This window comes from Octodon degus, unplaced genomic scaffold (assembly GCF_000260255.1).
Source record: "Octodon degus isolate 3935 unplaced genomic scaffold, OctDeg1.0 scaffold00018, whole genome shotgun sequence".
In the NCBI taxonomy this organism is placed as follows: domain Eukaryota; kingdom Metazoa; phylum Chordata; class Mammalia; order Rodentia; family Octodontidae; genus Octodon; species Octodon degus.
Genome location: NW_004524594.1, coordinates 2060688 through 2080753, shown reverse-complemented (window position 1 = coordinate 2080753; position 20066 = coordinate 2060688). Strand labels below are relative to the sequence as shown.

Here is a 20066-nt window from a genome sequence, read left to right as displayed (position 1 = left end):
TATGTGATTTTTATTTGTATAATACACAATGAAATTGTATTACATGTTAAATTAAGTATTATAAAATTATACATACAGTGGTGCCTTGGTTTACTAACTTAATTCTTTCCTTGACTCTGGTTCTGTGGAATTAAGTTTGTGAACCAAGGTACCAGTGTAATATGTAAAATTTACACATCTATACACATATGCCCAAGCATTTATGTTCAAGGACATACCTAATGTATGTTATATATTTAAAAGTATATTGCATAAGGGCTGGGGAGATGGCTCAGTAGAATAAGTGCTTCCCTGGCAAGCGCAAGGGCCTGAGTTCAATCCCCAGTTCTGCAAAAAAAAAAAAAAAGTATATCGCATAAAGCATAAATAGCATATAAAATGCATAATATACATTAAGTTATATATTAATTACATATAGTTTATATAATAAAATTATACATAAGATTCACACACACACACACACACACACACAGATATAGATATGTCCAAGGATGTACACTGTAAACATAAAAGTTCAAAATTGGGAATAATCCAAATATCCAAAAATAGTGAACTCATTAAATCTTGAATGAAATGATATCCTCTTTACTCATGATGGGATGCTATCAAGCCACAAAAACCAAATATACCTAAAAATATTTAAGAATGTGAAAAATTGCTCAAGAAATATAAAAATAAGTATTTCCCTTTTTTTTTTTTCGTTGGCAGAACTGGGGATTGAACTCAGGCCTTTGCACTTGCCAGGGAAGCGCTTATTCTACTGAGCCATCTCGCCAGCCCCAAGTATTTCTAAAATAATCATATCACTGCCACTAGGAAAATTAATAAAAAGGATCTAAAACATAGAAGTAGGACAACAGCTAAATTTGATTTTTCTCTTTGCTAAATTTTCCAAATTAACATGTATAACTTTTATAATCAGGAAAGAAAACACTTTTTTTTTATGAACACTAGGAAGGGTCTTTATTGTAACAAATTTTCACAAATGTAGTGGCTTAAAACAACACTAATTTACAATCTAGGATTCTGTAGTTTGGAAGTCTGGTGCAGATTTCCTTTTCTAGTTTCTAGAAGTCGCCAGCATTGCTTGGGCCAAATTCTTCTTCCTCCAACTTTAATGTAGTGATGATGGGTTGAGTTTGTCTCACATTGTGTCATTCTGGTGACTTTGCCTCTTGTCATCACAACTCCACTAATTCTGACTCTTCTGCACCACTCTCATTTTCAAAGACCCCTGTGATCTCATTGGCTAGTTCAGGATAATCTTCCTGTTTTCAGATAAGCTGATGAGTAACCTTAATTCCATCTGCAGTCTTAATTACCCCTTGCTATCTGACCTAACATAGGCACAAGTTTCGAGGACTGGATCCTAACATCTTTGGAGGATTGTTACTTTGTTTACCATAATCTGTCCTCTGATCTCCTAAGATTTACCTTGCATGTGTGAGGTGTGCCCTACATCCCCACATCAATAAAGTCTCATCCTATTATCGTGTTAACTGAGAGCATAAAATTTCAATGAAATGTCATCAGCTCAGAAGTTCCAGATCTTACTATCTGAATCACATATTGGTGATATTGTGAGCAAGAAAACACTTTTTAATGATAGACTACACCTCTACTTGCCAATAAAAGGAAAAATAAAGTAACAAACAAAAGACTCTGGTCTTAGTATGTATTATATAAAAAAACTGTACTATGCTGTATAACAAAATTATGAAAATTTAACTTATTGTTATTAAATAAAAGAGACCATTCTAAGCAGATTCAGGAAGGTCCTAATTCTACTCAGGTGGAAAGGAAAAAGATTTCCCAGCCATTTTTCATGAAGTAGAGACTCAAAGGAACAGAACTTCACAGAGCAAGTGGCCTCAAAATGAAAGTCGGAACAACTGCAAGCCGTCAAGGAAGGGGGTCTGGCAGCCTGGGATCGACCTCTTTCCTACCCCAGAACTGTCACCTTCCCTCCGGCTGCTCTAGTCCCATTGGACACCTAAGGAGGTGCTTCTTAGCCAGCTAAACCCCACCTATCCTTGTAAATAAGTATCAATTTCACATTCTTCAATGTTTTTGAAACTAAAAACAATCTAAAATATAAAGTCATGTGGGCCACATTCATATCCGGCTCTACCACTTACCAGATCTGTGTCCTTGGGCAACTGACTGAATTTCTCACTGACAAAATGGATATATAAGACTATCTCCTAGGTTACTGTGAGGATTAAATGAAGTAGTATATTTGAAGCAGACAGAGAAGTGCCTGATAAACATCAAGTGCTATATGACTGTGGCTACTACTAATACTATAATATTTAGAATTACCAATAACCAAAACAATATTACAAAGCAGTGCTTGTTTTCCATTCACCCTAGCTTCTTGATTTCACTCACCGGTGGACTCTCTGCGGCAGCAATCCCACCTCCCTGGAGTTCTCCACACACAGCCTGCTGTTTCCTACTGCTGCACCGCCACTGCTACTCTTTCTGCCTGAGAGGTCTGCACCTCTGCTCATCCCTCAATACTCAGCTCAAATAAAAGCTCCTTTGAGAAAAATTTCCGGACACCTCTCCACCAGGACAATCTCCCTTCTGGGTATCACCCACAGTTTGATTTCAAACTTACCTGTTTACATGTGCAAATCCCCTGTGAAAGAAGTTTGAGCTGAATGAGAGTGGGCTCTGAATATAGCCCTACTGAAATAATTGAAAAAGAATGAAACTGAAATAATTCAAGAAGTAGTCAACAAATGTTTACTGATAAAGCCACTGCATCAAGGAACAAACAGACAATATCCCTAACCTCACAGAGCTTCTAATTTCTGGACTTTGAATATGGTAGAAGGCAGCAGTTTAAGGGCAGGAGGGGCTCTATACATGAGGGGGTAAACTTATGAGTAGTAGTATTTTTCACTACTGCCTAGTTAAAATTCTCCACCAAGAAAAGCAAAGCAATTAATCAAAAAAGATAATTCTTTTCTCTCCTTTAAACCAAGTAATGTTTCAACCAAATTTTATATGGTCCTGAGATCTGTCCTAACAAAAATGAAAGGGCAACTAAAGAGGAAACCAGAGGCCCCATCACACCCAGGGGTGGTGGGTGGCTATGGTTTTAGTCAACATGTAGTCTGCCTCAGGTGTACAGGGTGATCCAGGCTTTATATCTAATGCAGGCACAGACTTCCATTTTTCTATTTAGCTTTTTAATCAAGATAATATATAGAAGCTTTAAAAATACTACAAGGTTTATAATGAAAACTGCAGTTCTTTTTAGAAACCTACTTTGGGGCCAGTGAGCTAGCCCAGAGGACTAAGTGCCTGCTTAGGCAAGTTCAAGAACCAAGGTTCCATCCCCAGCACCACAGCCTGCACCAGCCCCACCCCTGGGCGCACTGAGAGGGCCACCAAACCCGGTGTGGTGGTGCACGTCTGTAATGCCAGCAACTGGGGATGCAGCAAACAGGAGGATCACTATGAGTCCGAGCTGCGTAGTGAGACCCTGCACCAAATATTAAGAAAGCAAGCAAGCAAGCTACTTTCAACTCGTAATGATTTTTTCAGGTGTCGACCTTACTTTAAATTTTAAATTTACTTGGATTTTTTTATTTTAATCATTACTGAATTCCTGTTATATAGAAATGAAATTTAATTCTTCTATGATGTCCTTCCACTCCCCTTGGTGTTATTACAATTTCTTTTGTTATTACAATTTTTAGTTAAATCCTCTCTTATTTATATATTTAAAATGATATAAATAACATTAATTGGCAAAACTATTACACTACTATGATCACACTTACTTTCTTATATATTTTGTTGTTCCTGGAACTAAAAATTAACTTGCTTTGTCATTTGCTTGGCTTCTTTATTCCTATCATTAATTCCTCCCCAGAGAAACTAGAAAAGAAATCTCTCAATAACTGCTCAAAAAACATTAAATGACCTGTTCGTCTGCTTTATTCCTTGGCTACATATTTCCTAAAGTCTTCCATCCTCCCGTCCAACCTGAGCTTGCTGTTTTCTAAATTTTTTGTACATCTGGGTCTCTCCCTTTGCAAACAGATTATCTTCATCTCTTTTGTTACAGGATTCTCAACTTTATGGACTTCCTGATTTACTTTCTTGTTTTTATGAGGACAACCTTTTAGTCATTTCGTGAGAAAAGGATACCAGGGAGTAAGTTTTGTTACCTTGAGTATCTAAAAATATTCCTAGTCTATTCTTAGATTTAATCAGGAGATGACTTGGGTACAGAATTCTTCTTTGGAAATTACGGCTTTTCCAATTTTTTAAAGAATGTATTTAGTACAGGGTCTCACTACATAGATCAGACTCCTAGTGACCCTCCTGTTTACAGCCTCTCAAGTCCTGGGATTATAGGCATGTGCCACCAAACCCAGTCTCATTTGCCACCTCAGCATGTCCTGAGGGCAGGGCCAGCACAACACGCAGGGGAGTGAACCCTGATCCCTGTGCCTGCCTAAGTTGGCGCTTTAGTCCACTGAGCTATCCTGCCAGCTCTTTCTAAACTTTTAAAGCATCATTCCAATGACTGTAGCTTCTACCTTCCTGCTAAGAAATCAGATGTCATCTGATTCCCAATCTTCACTTGCAATGATTTTTTTTTTTTTTTTTTTTTTAATAAAGAAGCTTTTAGGGGCTGGGTACATAGCTCAGTGACCTAAACACCTGCCTGACAAGCACAAGGTCCCAAGTTTGATCCCTGGTACCAAAAATAAATAAGCTTTTAGGATCTTTCACTCTTGCTTTTATGAAGTTTCATTATGATTTGCCCTGATATACTGGTGTGGACTTTTTTCAGTCATAGTATTAGGCACTTAGAGAACTCTACTAATTGAGAATTAGGTGGGAAAATTCCTTGCATTACTTATTGGGTCATTTCCTCTCCTCCATTTTCTCTGCTCTCTTGTCTGGGAACTTCTATTAGTCCAGGCACAGCACCTGCTAGATGATCTTAAAAGTTTTCCCTCTTCCATTGTTTATCCCTTTGTCACTTCCAACTATTTACTGAAACGTGGCTCCAATTTTCTTTTCTGATCCTTTTTTAAAGGAAGAATCTTTTTTCCTCATCATTCTTTCATTCCTAACCTCCTTTTTTTTTTTTTTTTGTCTGTGGAATATCTTATTTTACTGATCAGCGGATCTAAACGTAAGTTATTTTGTACTATACCTCCAATTCTCTGTTCCTTCATGGCATTCACTTCCCTTTACTCTTTGGTGATTCTTGGCCATTAGGTTCATATTTAAGAAGGAGGTAAAGGGGTCAGGGAGATATGTCAGTGGCAGACGTGCCTGCGGGGCAAGTGCAAGGTCCCAAGTTTGATCCCTGGTACTGGAAAAGAAGAAAGGAAAGGAAAGGAAAGGAAAGGAAAGGAAAGGAAAGGAAAGGAAAGGAAAGGAAAGGAAAGGAAAGGAAAGGAAAGCCAAGCCGGGCTGCTGAATGTGGTGGTGCATGCCTGTAAGCCCAGCACCCAGGAGGCTGAGGAAGGAAGTTCACCACAACATTGAGGCCAACCTGGAATACACAGTGAGTTCAAGGCCAGTCTAAATTACAGAGTGAAGGCCCTGTATCAAAAAAGCAAAACACAAGAAAAAACAAGGTGCTAATGATAAAGTGCTAAGGCTGTAGAACAACTAGAGCTCTCAGACGCTGGCAGTGGGCATGTAAAATGGTACAATCATTTTGGAAAATATTCTGGCAGTTTCCTAAAAAAATGTACTAATCATACAACCTAGACTTACTGAAGTTCTGATGCAGGAGAAATGAGAGCACATTTCTACATATAGACTGGTACACAAATGTTCATAGCAGCTTTATCGTAATCGCTAGAAAAATGAAAATAACTAAAAGAGTATAAACTGTGTCAGCCATCTGAAAATTCTAGAACATACCACTAACTAATCTATAGTCACAAAGAGCAGGCCAATGTTTGACTGGGGAGAGGTTTGTGAAAGAGGGATCATTAGGGAATACTAGAAACTTTACAGAGGTGATGTGCTCCTTATCTTGACTGCGGTGATTTCACACCATCAAAACAGTCTGTAAGCTGTACAATTTATTTTATGCAATTATGCATCAAGGGAAAGAGAAAGAATAAAAGTGGCTAAATATTTTTTGAAAAATGAAGCATTAATAATGAACTGAAAGCTGGGTGGGGCTGGCATGGAGAAGGAGTCTGTCATGATGTACAGTCTACTCTGTTTTCACTGTGGTGCACACTGAGCTGGACTGCTACACTAGGCCTAGCATCTCTGAATGGAGCGCCCCTTTAAATGTCTCCATTGTAAGGTTAGCAAATTCTCTACAACCAGACACTGAGTACTACGAGGCCATACTTACAAGTCTTTGTTGACACTACTCAACTCTGCCACTGTGGCAAAGAAAGCAGCCACAGGTGATGTATAAATGAAACAGTACCGCTGGGCGCCAATAATCTTAATTAGAACACAGGCGATGGCCCATATTTGGTGCAGTTGCAGGCTGCAGCAGGCCGACTCCTGCTCTGGAGAATCACACTGGTCTTTCTGTCTTTGGAGAACTAACCAATTTCTCTTTGGAAGGATAATCCAAAGTAATAGCTAAGAATACTTTGTATCAAAAGAAGACAATTACACAAGAAGTTGTAGAAAAAAATACTGAAGATTTTAAGAGTTATACATAATTTTATCAGCTCTTGGAAGCAACTAGGGCTTAAGGGCAGGACTTCTGATCATCTGAAAATATTGTTTCAGCAAGAGCACAGCACAGGACAAACAGAAACCAGAATAAGAAGGGCTGAGAGGTGTCGTCATGAGAAAGCTTTCTGTCTACAGCACTTTTCGGCATGGTTGGTCGGTTGGTTTTTGCCGAGCTGCAGATCAAACCCAAGGTCTCATGTGTAAGATGTGAGAAGCTTTCATGACAGATGGCCTTCCTGTACCCTGATCTTAGTTGGTTTGGGGCTTTAGGTGTGAATAACAGCCTGGATGATTTCACTTCAGATTTTTTTTTTAAATCAAACATCCTATAGAAAAAACAAACTGCTAAGTGATTTTTAAAAAGTCTTCCATCTCTTTCTTAAAGGCCACTGTGAATTAGCTCAAATTCGTATGTTAACTTGTCTCAAATTCAAGAGAAACTGTCACACTAGAATAAATGAGACCCACACTCAGAAAAGCAAATTTGAAGTTCTATTGGTCAATCTCTCCCCAACTTCACTAAATTCTCTTCCTTTGGGCAAAACTTTTCAGGATAAATTTATCCATGCATCTTGACTCCAAAGGGAAGCTGCTGCTAACTTTTGCCCAGTAGCTACAATAGACAACAGAATAACTAGATAAAAACCAGGTTAGTAATTATCATTCACCGCTTAAAAGAAGTAAATTCAGAATTGATCTCTATCTTTAATGTCCTTCTTGGTCAAAATGATACATACAATGTGCTACGGTAAAAAGGGGAGAGGTTCTTTTAAAAGCTGATGGAGGTGTGAGTGGGAGAACAGGTGACAAATTAAACACATTAGCTGAAGATTTCTAGGGCCTCCTTTTTCAGAGCAAAGGAATGTTGGGTGCTTAACTGACAGAAACTAATAATCACTCTGTCACTTTCAGACAGAGCTAATTGGAGAAAGGTTAGCCAAACCCTGCTGATTCACAAAACACTTGCTTCCAGAACCCGGAGTAAATCAACTTTGGGGAACATGTCTTCTGAGAAGACAATTTTGTGAGGCCTCATCTAAGCAGCTACCATAAGCCAATGCTAGTTAAACAGCAAACTTCTGCTTCTTTCACCATCATCTGATGGGAAAAAGAAATGAAAGAATGTATGATTTGGCTTATCATTTATTTAATGTTTAACAGTTTCAAAACAGAAATTCAAAATTACAACTTGAATTTTTGGTAAGGTATGGCTCTGCTGACTAATGCAGATGTTATTAAACAAGGACATCAAGCTCTTTTGTTTCAAAGGCATGGAATATTAGTATTAATAATGATAATGACAATGACAGAGACCCTGTAGTTCAAGTCTCATTCTCCTTTTCTGCATCCTGGCCTGTGCTGTGAACAGTGGTTTCTACCACGTTTTCCTCAAATGATGTGCTGCCTGGAGCCCAAAAGCAATGGATCCACCCACTTTTGGGCTCCAGCCTCCAAAACTGTGAGCTAAGTAAACCTCTTCCCTTTAGAGTAACTTGCTGCTGGTGCTCCACTGGATAACATGAAGCTCGTTACATCTACCTAGCTTAAATTCATTTTTTCTTCTGTATCAGAAAAATAACTGGCTATGGAAGGAATGAAAATTCTCTTCCAAAGACTTCAGAAGCTATTTTACTAAGTGTTTTCAAATTTAAAATTCAGCAGGCCATGGTGGTGCAAACTTGTAATTTCAGCACTCATGAGGCTGAGGCAGGACAGCCATGAGTTTGAGGCCAGCCTGGGGTACACAGTGAGTTCAAGGGCAGCCTAGACTATATAGTGAGACCTTGTCTCAAAAAATAAATAAATAAATAAATCAAACATAGAAACCCTTCTCCACTGTTGATGGGAGTGCAGACTGGTAAAACTGCTATGGAAATCAGTGTGGAGAGCCCCCAAAAAGCTAGGATTGGGGCCCGGGAGATGGCTTAGTGGAATAAGTGCTTCCCTGGCAAGCGCAAGGGCCTGAGTTCAATCCCTGGTTCCACCAAAAAAAAAAGCTAGGATTGGAGGTCCCACTCAACGCAGCTATTTCCCTGCTGGGTATTTTTCCAGAAAAACTGAAAATATCACACCACAGTTATACATGTACATCCATGCTTACAGCAGTGCAATTTGTTATAGCTAAATCTTAGAAGTAACCTAAATACCCATCAATCGAGGAATGGATAAAGAAGATGTAGTATTTTTATACAACAAAGTATTATTCAGCTATAAAAAAGGATAAATTTGAGGCTGCTATTGGTAAATGGATACAACTAGAGACCATACTTGTAAGTGAAATAAATCAGACCCACATGTACAAACATCGTATTGTCTCCCTAGTGTGAGAACCCGAAAGATAAAGTAAAATCTGAAGGGTATAATAGATACTGGGACAAGAGATTGACCCTGTTCAAAAGGAAGGAATTAGCGAGTTGAGAAGGACAGGAGAAGGAGTAGGGGAAGAAATATATCTATGTATGCAAGCAGGATGGTTTAGACAACTGTACTGTGGATTTTTGCTAATCTATGGAAAGGAACAGTTAATGCTTAATTTGTTCTGTCTCCTTTTTCCAATTCTTTGTCTTTTTCCCTTCTTAATTCTTATATATTTCTTTTCTTTCTTCTTCTAATTTTGCATGCCCATATCTGGTAATATGAACAACTAATTTGAAGACAACACTCTGCATTACAACAAATACTGTGAAATTCTATTACTTTGTTTAGTGAAATTCTGCATCATTTATAATTTTTCTGTTTTAATACTATTTGTACTTTCTTTAAAAAAATAAGAGGGCTGGCCAAATAGCTCAGTGGATTAAAGCACCTGCAAGCAGGGGCAGGAGCCGGGGGTTTGATCCCCAAGCCTGCTGTGCCAGGCTCGCCCCTGGGGCACACTGAGTCAGCAATGGAGACTGGGCACGGTGGCACGTGCCTGTAATCCCAGCTCTTGGGAGGCTGTAAACAGGCGGACTACTATGAATCCAATCTAGCAGTGAGACCCTGAACACCCTGTAGACCCTTTTCTAAAAAACATAAAATAAAATAAAAAATAAAAATTGGGCCAGGAAAACAGTGGCATAAGCACCTGCCTGGCAAGCACAAAGTCCCAAGTTCAATAACCAATCACAAAAAAAAAAAAAACCCTAAATAAATAAATAAGACTAGGTGTGGTGGTGCATGCCTGTAACCCCAGTACTTGGGAGGCTGAAAACAGGAGGATCACTATCTATGTACTGAGTCCCTGTAGACCCTGTACTAAATACATAAAAATAAATAAATAAAAATAAATTTTAATAAAATAAATAAAATACAATTAAATTAAATTCAGACTCATTCAACAAATGGCAACTATTTATTAAACCCAGAAAAGTATTTCCTCTCCTATTAGGTTATAGCAATTTGCAAGAAATAAAGACTATAAATGTTTATGCCATGTATAACTGGTAAAGTCTATGAAAAATGTACCTCAAGAAAAGCATCAAATACATATTGAACCATCTTCCAAATGTACAAATTTTCCTCCCATAGGGTATCTTCTAAGGAAAATGAGGTGCTCTTGCATATTCTATTGCACTGAGATAGCATTTTCTGGAGGTTACTTAGAAACATGCAGTAAAATGATTTTTTTTCTAGTACCAGAAGCTGAACTCAGGACCAAGTGCTTGCCAGGCAGGTGTGCTGCTCAGCCATATTCCTGCCCTCTCCCCTTTCGTGAAACAGAGTCTCACTATGTATCCCAGGCTGGTCTCGAACTCACAGTGATCCTCCTGCCTCAGCCTACTGAGTGCTGGGATTATAGGTGTGCACCACCATGTCCTGGTTTTTGTTGATTTTGAATGTAGTAAAAGTTACACCATTTGAGTAAGTATGGTAGATGAAATACTGTTTCTAGTTTTGTTTCTGAATAATGTACCCTTTATCCTAATTCTGCACAGCTTGGGCACATGACTTGCTCTGGTCAATGAGATATTAGAGCTGATGCAGTGGTGTCTTCTCACATGCCTTGGAGGCCTGGCCTACTTTCTATGTGCTGGTGATGCATCAGGACATGAGCACATGCCAGGTAGCTGCTGTCTCTTCATGCAAGGCCTCAGAATGAACACAATTACGGTGGCCCTGACCAAACCTACAGCCTCAAAGTAAGCTCAGGCAATCCACAAATTGAAGCAGAGGTGCCCAATCAAGAAGCCTTGGTGACCTTTAGACCTAGTATGAAAATAAACCTGCTACTGTTAGCTACTCAATAAAACTGGTTTATCGGGCTGGTGAGATGGCTCAGTGGTCTAAAGCACCTACAAGCTTAGCAAAGCAGAGGGACCGTGGTTCAATCCTCCAGCACCACATGCCAGCCAGCCCCGCCCCCTGGTGGGCTGAGCTGGCCACACACACACACACACACACACACACACACAAATAAATAAATAAATAAAACATTAAAAATAAATAAATAAAACTGGTTTATTATGTACAATTTTTATAGTAATAGTTGATTAATACATCTAGTTATCTCACACCTAAGAAATTATAGTATGGTGATCAGAGAGAAATACAGATTTACAAAAAAGGGCACTTAGCACAGCAATATTTATTTATTTATTTATTTATTTATTTATTTATTTATTGTGGTATAGGGGATTGAACTCAGGACCCTGTGCTTGCCAGGCAGGCACTTATTCTACTGAGCTATCTCCCCAGCCCAGCACAGCAAAATTTAGAATAGCAACAAAACTATAAACAGTCCCAACACTCTGGGAAGCTGAGGCAGGAGAATCAGAAGTTTAAGCCTAGCCTGGGCCACTTAGTGATATACCAAGACTCCATCATCAAATTAATTAATTAATTAATTAAGGCAGGGAGGTAGCTCAGCGTAAAGGCCTTGGGTTCAATCCCCAGTACCACAACAATAAATAACTTATTATCACATAACAGAAATAAGAGATATAGTTTTAAAAATTAAGATATAGCCAAACAATTAAATGTTTCAAGTTATTAAAAATCATGCTCTCAAAAAAATAAATAAAAATCATGCTCTCAAAGAATATTTAACATGTAAAATGCTCCTAATATATTAAGATATTAATACAAAGCAAATGCATTGCTCTTTAAAACAAAGAATTATCTATAAGCAGAGAAAACAACAAGTTAGATAAAATTCACTTAGGAAATACAAATGCTTTTTCTGTACTAAATACTGCTCTGTGTTAAATATTACACCAATAACAGGAATAAAGCAAATAAAATAAATGTATTTCCTATTTTCTGAAAACTAATAAATAACAAAGGTATTTCGAAAGTAGTAATCACACAATCACATAATTACAAATTGTGATCTGCTATGACAGTAGAAATTGCTAATTAGCCCTAGTATTTACTTCCCATTTATTATTCAGTAACACTCCCTGAATTCTGTGTGGCCAGCAATAAACTACGTCTCCCAGCCTTCCTTGCTCCTGGTCGAGGCCATGTGGCTAAAATTAGGTCAATGGGACCTACTTGAAGTAGTATATGAAACTTCCAGTAAACATCCTTAAAAATGAAAGGACCGCTCTGTTGTTCTCCCTTCTTACCAGATGGAGCAGCTATTTTGGACTATGATACGGAAGCTTCATGCTGAGAATGGCAGACAAACAGAAGAGGAGGAGCCTGGGTTCCCTGACGCTGTGGAACCACTCACCAGACCCAGGCTACCTATAGAGCTTTCAGATGAGAGAAATAACGTTTTACCTACACGGCCACTTTTACTTTGTCTAGGCTTTCAGTCACTCTGACCTGAATCTAATTCTAAATGGCATAACATGAAGGAAAAATAAAGGGTCCAATGAAAGATGATGACAGAAATAGCTTATTATGACTGAACAAAAGGGCTTCAGGGATAGCTCCCGGGACATAACAAATTTAAGCTATGAGGTGAAACCTACCAAGTGAATGGAGATAAGATGACAAATTGTTTACAGGAAAAGCCAAAGTTATAATTTTTATAGCATAAACTTAAGGATAAGAATGTGTTTTGGACTGGGATAGAGCTCAGTGGCATAGCACTTGCCTGGTATGTGCAAGGCCCTGGGATCTACCTCTGGTACCATGAAAGAGAAAGAAGGGGAGGGGAGGAGAAGAGAGTGGAGGCAAAAAGAGCCTTACAAGGAGTAAGAATTACAGGAGAGCACTAATGCAACTAAGTGCTCCCATGTCAGAGTATCTCTGTTCTGACAAGAAAAGGACCACATACGCCTATCAGAAATAGGGGTGGGGATGTGCAGAATGAAATGAAAACTCTGCTGAGGAAATGAACAGCTGATTCCATACTTTAAAATGATCACTATTTAAAGTAGTTTAACTCTCTGATTAGAAGGGTTCAAATATCACAAAAGTTATGTCATAAGATTATTAAATGTTAAGAGGCACAGAAAAGAGGCTGATATTAAATTAAAAGTTTCATGTTTATTTTTCTGATTCAAAAAGCAAAACATACTATTGAGGGTTTAGAAAATATATATAAGAATACTTAAGGGAAAAGCTACCTGCAAAATCCAACATTTAATACCAGCATATTCACATTTACACACATACACAGAACAAACAAAATGTGACTACAATGCTCAAGGTCTGACTATATGTGCCTTTTTACTTATTTTATTAGGAGAACATTTCTATGTCACTAAATATTGTTGTAAACCATGAGTTTAATGGCTACCAACATATAGTTTACTCAGCCAATCAAATCTGGGGATTTTCCGAATGAAAACTGTCAACTACAAATTGAAGTCCTCTAGGTCAGCCTCTGCTGACTTCATCCACCTGAGAGCTTCTACTCAATAATCGCAAGCTACGGTCTGAAAGCACTGGACAGTTCCAACCAAGAACTCAGTGAAGTTCACTGGGCTTTACATAAAGGATGCTCACTAACACCTATTTTCCCAGAGTGCATCATTACATAATTAGTCTTAGGAAGAAACTGAGTATCAGAGATTGAGGTGGTAATAATGAATAAGAACTAATAATTGTCAACTTCAAGACAGAGTGGCTATTTGTAATGTTTTATTTTTTTAATAAACCAAAATAAGTAAATATATAGGTCTATTATCTGTATAATTAAGGTTTCAAATGGATATAGAAAAATGCATATAGAAAAAGAATGACCCCCTTCCTGTCCCTCTCTTGGACAGGAGCTTTCTTTCTTTTTTTAAAAAAAAATTTTTAAATTTTTTTATTTTATTTTTTATTTTAGTGTGTGTGTGGCCAGTTCAGCCCACCAGGGGGCGGGTCTGGCTGGCATGTGGTGCTGGGGATTGAACCAGGGTCTCTGCTTTTGCTTAGCTTAGCTTGTTCTAAGGAGGTGCTTTAGACCACTGAGCCATCTCACCAGCCCCAGGAGCTTTCTTTCTCTCAATAAATATATTCTGCTGGGGCTGGCGAGATGGCTCAGTGGTCTAAAACACCTCCTTAGAACAAGCTTAGCAAAGCACAGGGACCTCGGTTCAATCCCCCAGCACCACATGCCAGCCACCCCGCCCCCTGGTGGGCTGAGCTGGCCACACACATACACACACAAATAAATAAATAATTTTTTTTAAAAGTCAATTATAAAAAAAATAAATAAATTTTAAAAAATAAATATATTCTGCTCATAAAAAAAGAAAAAGAATGAAAGCAAAAGACAAAGGGTTAACAGTTATTAATTCTAGAATATGATATTATTCCCTCATAGTTTTTTACATTTTAAATTTTTCAACAAAATTAATGTTAAATTAAAAGATTAGTCATGTAAGATAATTCATATTTTCATTATTAAAGTGGAAGTAAAATCAGTAGGTTTTGCCAGAGGCTAAGTGGATCTTTTGAAAAGGAAAAACAAAAAGCTGAGCAAGAAACATTAGGAATTTGTTCTAAAATAAGACTACTTTAAAACTATAGTTTAATTAGCAATAGTAATGTTTCATGTTAGAAACAAGCCTGAGGAATGATCACCTTTTAAACTTTACATCTATGCTTCTTTCAAATATTATTCTATCTAAATATGACATTTTCCCATTCCATCAAAAAAGCTATTTTACAAGTTAAGCATATAATATAAAAATGTGAAACTTCACTCGTTTCTGACTCTGATTTCCTTCACTTTATATGCCTATAGCTTTCCTGGTGTCAGGCTTTTTTTTTTAATTTCAACTTCTAAAATACAAACTTAGTTTAGTTGATAACTGAGTTTGCCACCTGATGAAACGTCTCACTGGGGTCAGAGAGATGGCTCAGTAGCTGAGGCGCCTACCTGGCAAGCGCAAAGTCCTAAGTTCAATCCCCAGTACCAAAAAAAGAAGGAAATGTCTCACTGAATGTAGTTACAATTTTTCTCAGGGGAGGCCCTTAACAGAAAAATAAACAAATAAGATGCTACAGAATAACTCAATCTTTACATTAACTTTCACCAAAAAAATGTAAAATAAACATAAATTTTTCTTTAGTTGTCCCACTTTCCCAAACATAGTCTTGGGTTGTCTTAGCTTCGCAATCCCCCACCCTCTATTTCCACTGATCAGTTCTCACCTTCCCTCCCTGCTGGAACAGGGATTTTTCAGCAAAAGTGAGTCATTCACTGGCAACATGTCAAACTAACCCCGAAACTACAAGTAGGCTCAGTGCAGACGCAACCCTTAAGCTAGAACACTTTCACTAGCACACATCAGTTCCCTGACACTGAGTCACAGTGTGAGCCAGATGCATGCCAGCCAGCTGCGGGTCTGCCCTTCAAGCTGCTCTCCACTGTCCCACCTCATCCTAATGTTGTATCAGCGATTCCCTAACCTAGCACACCCCAGCAGTGGAGAAAACAAGATAGAAACCAAAAAGAGGGGAGAGAGGAGTTAAAAAGTAGTTGTTCACTTAGCTTGGAGGATTTAATTAATTAACTTAGCTATTTCACACAGCTCTCCAAGTTTCTCCTTTCAGTTAAAAAAATACACAAAATCATAAATGTCTAGGAATAAATTACTCATTGCTATTATTACACTAAATAAAAGCTTTTAAAAATCACACAAAACCAGTTGCTGAGAACTATTTCATCAAAAATCTTCAATAAGATATCATTCCTATGAACTATCAACTGTGAATCAACTTATCATTTTGGTCCACACATTTACCTTTATAAATTTTGGTTCACACATTTACTCCAAAACAAAAAATGCCCTTTTTAACCAAAGGGAAAATAGTGTGGAAGTACAAAATACAAATCCTTTATCAGATTACCATAGACATTTACTTAGAGCTCTATCAATTGTCACACTCCACCTGGTGGCAGGAGCCGCCTGGATTGAAGTAGAGGTCATTATACAAAATGACTGCAAACAGTTCTCTCCAGATGTCCTGGGAAAAAAGCATGCTCTTCTCTTGGCCTATATGCGGTAAGTCTAACATGTTTCCCCTTAACTTTTTTCATGTAGTAGGTCAGTATCTACCAAAGATCAATATAAAAGTATGATAAAATCAATGTCTCAGTTCCAAAAATCAGTATCTAAGGACCATTCTTTAAGAATTTATTTTTTATTTTACAAAGAGACATGTATGACCAACTTCTTACATTTAGAGACACACTTAGCAATTGTTCTCTCCACAGTGAGTTAAATGTCAGCTTAAGCTTTTAAAACAGGTAACAAGACACCTATAGCAGCTACAGGAGTTTCTATCACACACTCCCACGAACTTTCTTTACTTCTTCCCCTATGCATAAACTATATGGTTTAATTAACATGGTAACAGCAGCCTGCCACATTGCTTTTAGATATTTGCCAGTAACATATACCCATGGGATACTCTAGAGACTGATTTCTTCCAAAAATAAAAATAGATAAACAGAGCTCAAACAAAATTAAAACTGAGTCTGGCTGCCCACACTTATTTTCACACATGAGGGAAAATAGCAGTTCTTTTAGAAGCCTCTAGCAGACATATCTTTAGAACACAATGTTAAAAATATGCCCTCCCCCCCATTCCCCTACCTGTTTCTCACTCAAAGCTGTGATTTTGGCTTGGAGTTCATGAAGTTGTTTCTTCAAGTCAGCATTCTGATTGGAAAGAAAAAATATCTGTGAGAAAGATATTCATTTGTTAACAGAATAGTAGCAAGAACACTATGCACACTGTATTACAAATGATGAATCAACCTTAAGCACTTAGCCAATCAAATTTGTCATGCATTAAATCATAATCATAACATCACCCTTAATGCATAAATCCTACATGTGGGCTCCTAAACCCAGAACAGGTGCAGCTTCTTTGTAACTTTTTAAATTACAAGTTTTATAGTTTAGCATCTTATACTATAATAGTTACCTTACTACTAAAATATTGTTATTCTTTATAGAAAGTATAAATTGACACAAAAGCTAAAGCTCCACTAATCAGACAAAAGCAGCTAAACAGAGGCAGTAAGGATGCGCACACACTGCCGCTTAGCAGCATTACCAACACAGATAAGAGGTTTTTCTCGACTGTCCTCTTACTTGTTTAGTAAAGTACATTTGTTATTTTAGCCTAGATTTGAAAAGCTGTTGGTACTGTAGCTTGCCTTAACACTACATCATTCAAATTAACACACTGACTACCAGGGCATTTTCTCAGTTCTAAAATTCTAGGAATCAAAAAAAGAACACTATTTTCAATGTGATACAGTGAGCATGCTTGCTGTTTACTCAAGTGAGGGAAAATGCAAAATTAAAGTTTTCAGATGCTTAGCAAGCAAGAGAGCCTACTAGCAGCCTAAACACCAATGAGAACCAACTTTTATTTGATCCTTTCACACACAGTTCTTTGAATTTACCCTGCCTGGTCTTCTCTCAGGGTTGGGACAAATACCTACCCCCTCTGCTAAGTTTCAAGTTGACTTCATTTGTACTTTCTGAAGTGTGTTTGCTGTAAATTGTCTCTAATCAGGGCACCTATAGTGCTTTCAAACAAGTCACTGCCTCTATTCTCCAGATGAAGATGGTCTGTCACACAATTACCAACTATAGCACAAATGCTGATTTCTAACAGTGCTTCAATTGCTCAAAATGTAGGCTACCACACTAAACGTGTAAAGTCTGTGGAAGCATGTGATAGAAAGTAGGGTCTACTGCCCCTTTGTTCCCTAAATACAACTTAAATTGCAAATATACCCAAAAGATCAAAATAGTTTCTCATGGAAGTTGAACAGGTCTAAATGTGGGCTATCAATGCCAGCTCTCAGGATCCCTGGACACAATAATCTGACCATTAAATCCCAAATTTGTAGAAATTAATATTATTTTCCACTCACAAAAATCAATGTCTCAGTACCATTCTTCAAGAATTTTTTTTTTTTTTTTTTTTTTTTTTAATGTTAAAAGAGGCCTGTATGACCAACTGCCTAATAGCTATGAAAGAGACAATGCCCAAATAGCAAATACAAATCTTTGGAAACAAGATCACTTCTTAGTAAGATTGCTCCTCACAAATATAGCCTATAATGCCCAAAGTAAAAAATAAATAAACGGAAATTTAAACAAAAGTTAACATTTCTTGGAATATTGTATTATATAAGGTACTTCTAAATCTCCCTTTAAGAGTTCTTTCAAAAGTAAAATTTTCGGGGCCAGGAAGATAGCTCAGTAGAATACGTGCTTGCCTGGCAAGCACATGGTCCTGAGTGCAATCCTTGGTATGACAAAAATAATAAATAAATAAAGTGTTCATTCCTGTTAATTTAGTGAAATTCTGTATCATTTCTAATTTTTTTTTACTATTTTTATTCTCTTTAAAAATAAATTATTATCATTATTATCATTAATCTTTCATTTATTTATTTGGTACAGGGTCTCACTCTGCAGCCTAGACTTACAGTGATCTTCTTGTTTCAGCCTCCCCAGCGCTGGGATTTCAGTGGCCAGCACCAGGTTCCAGGACTGCCACGGCATGCAGTACCAGGGATTGAACCCAGGTCCCTGAGCTTGCCAAGCAGGCACTTATACCACCAAGCTATCTCCCTGGCTCAGGTTTTTTTTTTTTTTTTTTTTTTTGGCAGTACCAGGGATTGAACTCAGGACCCTGCACTTGCCAGGCAAGCACTTATTCTACTGAGCTATCTCCCCAGCTCCTCAATAATTATTAACAAAACAAAAAATAAAGTTTTCTAAAATGCTTTAAAAAATTATTCTAGTGGCTGGGGAGATGGCTCAGTAGAATAAGCACTTGCCTGGCAAGTGCAAGGGCCTGAGTTCAATTCCCAGTTCTGGAAAAAAAAAAAAAAAAAAAGTTCTAAAAAATAAAAAATTATTCTAACTACAAAGACAATATGCAATGTATTAATTATTGAAACTGTCCTACTAATAGGTTTTGAAACTTTCATTACTATTTCTCAACAAAATAAATAAATAATTATTCTAAAATTCTTTCCCTAAACACAGTAAACTCCAATATTCAAATGTTTTATACTATCAATTCCAACTAAGAATGGTTTAGTGCTACTTTCAATAATACTGAGACTAGGAACAGGGATATAGTTCAGCAGCAGAAGCACCTGCCTGGTAAGCAAAAGGCAGTATTGTGCTTGATCCCCAGTACCAAATAAAAAAAAAAAAAAAAAAAACATATTGAGACTAAAGAAAGTCTAACAATCTCTGATTTTGAACAAATGGGTTTATGGAAATGAAATTTAAGTTATATGAAAAGTATCAACTCTCAAAATATTCAATTAACATAAAAGCCTAATAATAGTAACAAAAAAATTATAGCTACATTACAATAGACTGCATAGATTTTTTTCTAAACCTATAAAACATGAAGATCAATCAGCTAAAAACAATTGCTATTAGGGACAAAATAGCTTTTAAAATTTAAGTAACATCTATACTTTAATATTTTATAATTTCAATTTAATTTAAAATTAAATGAATAAAAATAGTATTTTACCTGTGGATCCTGCTTCATTTGAGCAACCAGTTTCTGGCAATAAAAAGAGAAACACAACTGTTAGTCTTATATATTAACTTCCTATGGCCAATCAGGTTTAGTCCCCAAAATCTAAGATTTTAAAATGACACAAGAAAATGAACACAACCACCGCCACCATGAGAGCAGACCAATAAACTTCTATCATCATGTAAAAGGCTACTGACACATACTTCTCTTTTGTTTTTGAGACAAAGTCTCACTATATAGCCCAGGCTGGCTTCAAACTCACAGCCATCCTCCTGCCTCAGCCACCTGAGTGCTAGGATTACAGGTGTACATCACCTTTCTGGCTGAAGCACTCTTCTTAATAGAAAAATAATCAAACTATCACTTCTTTTTTTTTTTTTTTGTGGTGGGACCGAAGATTGAACTCAGGGCCTTCTACTTGCCAGGCAAGCGCTTATTCTACTGAGCCATCTCCCCGGCCCCAA

The 20066-nt window shown here is 37.4% G+C and overlaps 1 protein-coding gene across 8 annotated transcripts in view; it reads right to left on the bottom strand.

The window, feature by feature from the left end:
- Phf21a (PHD finger protein 21A) overlaps positions 1-20066 on the bottom strand; it is a 200117-nt gene that overhangs the window by 136592 nt on the left and 43459 nt on the right. For all 8 annotated transcript variants that reach the window (XM_004627005.2, XM_023710399.1, XM_023710397.1 and 5 more), the window contains 2 exons: positions 19594-19626; positions 16665-16730 (listed from right to left, as the gene is read on the bottom strand). In XM_004627005.2, the coding sequence (XP_004627062.1) occupies positions 16665-16730; positions 19594-19626 (99 nt within the window). The remainder of the gene's footprint in view (positions 1-16664; positions 16731-19593; positions 19627-20066) is intronic.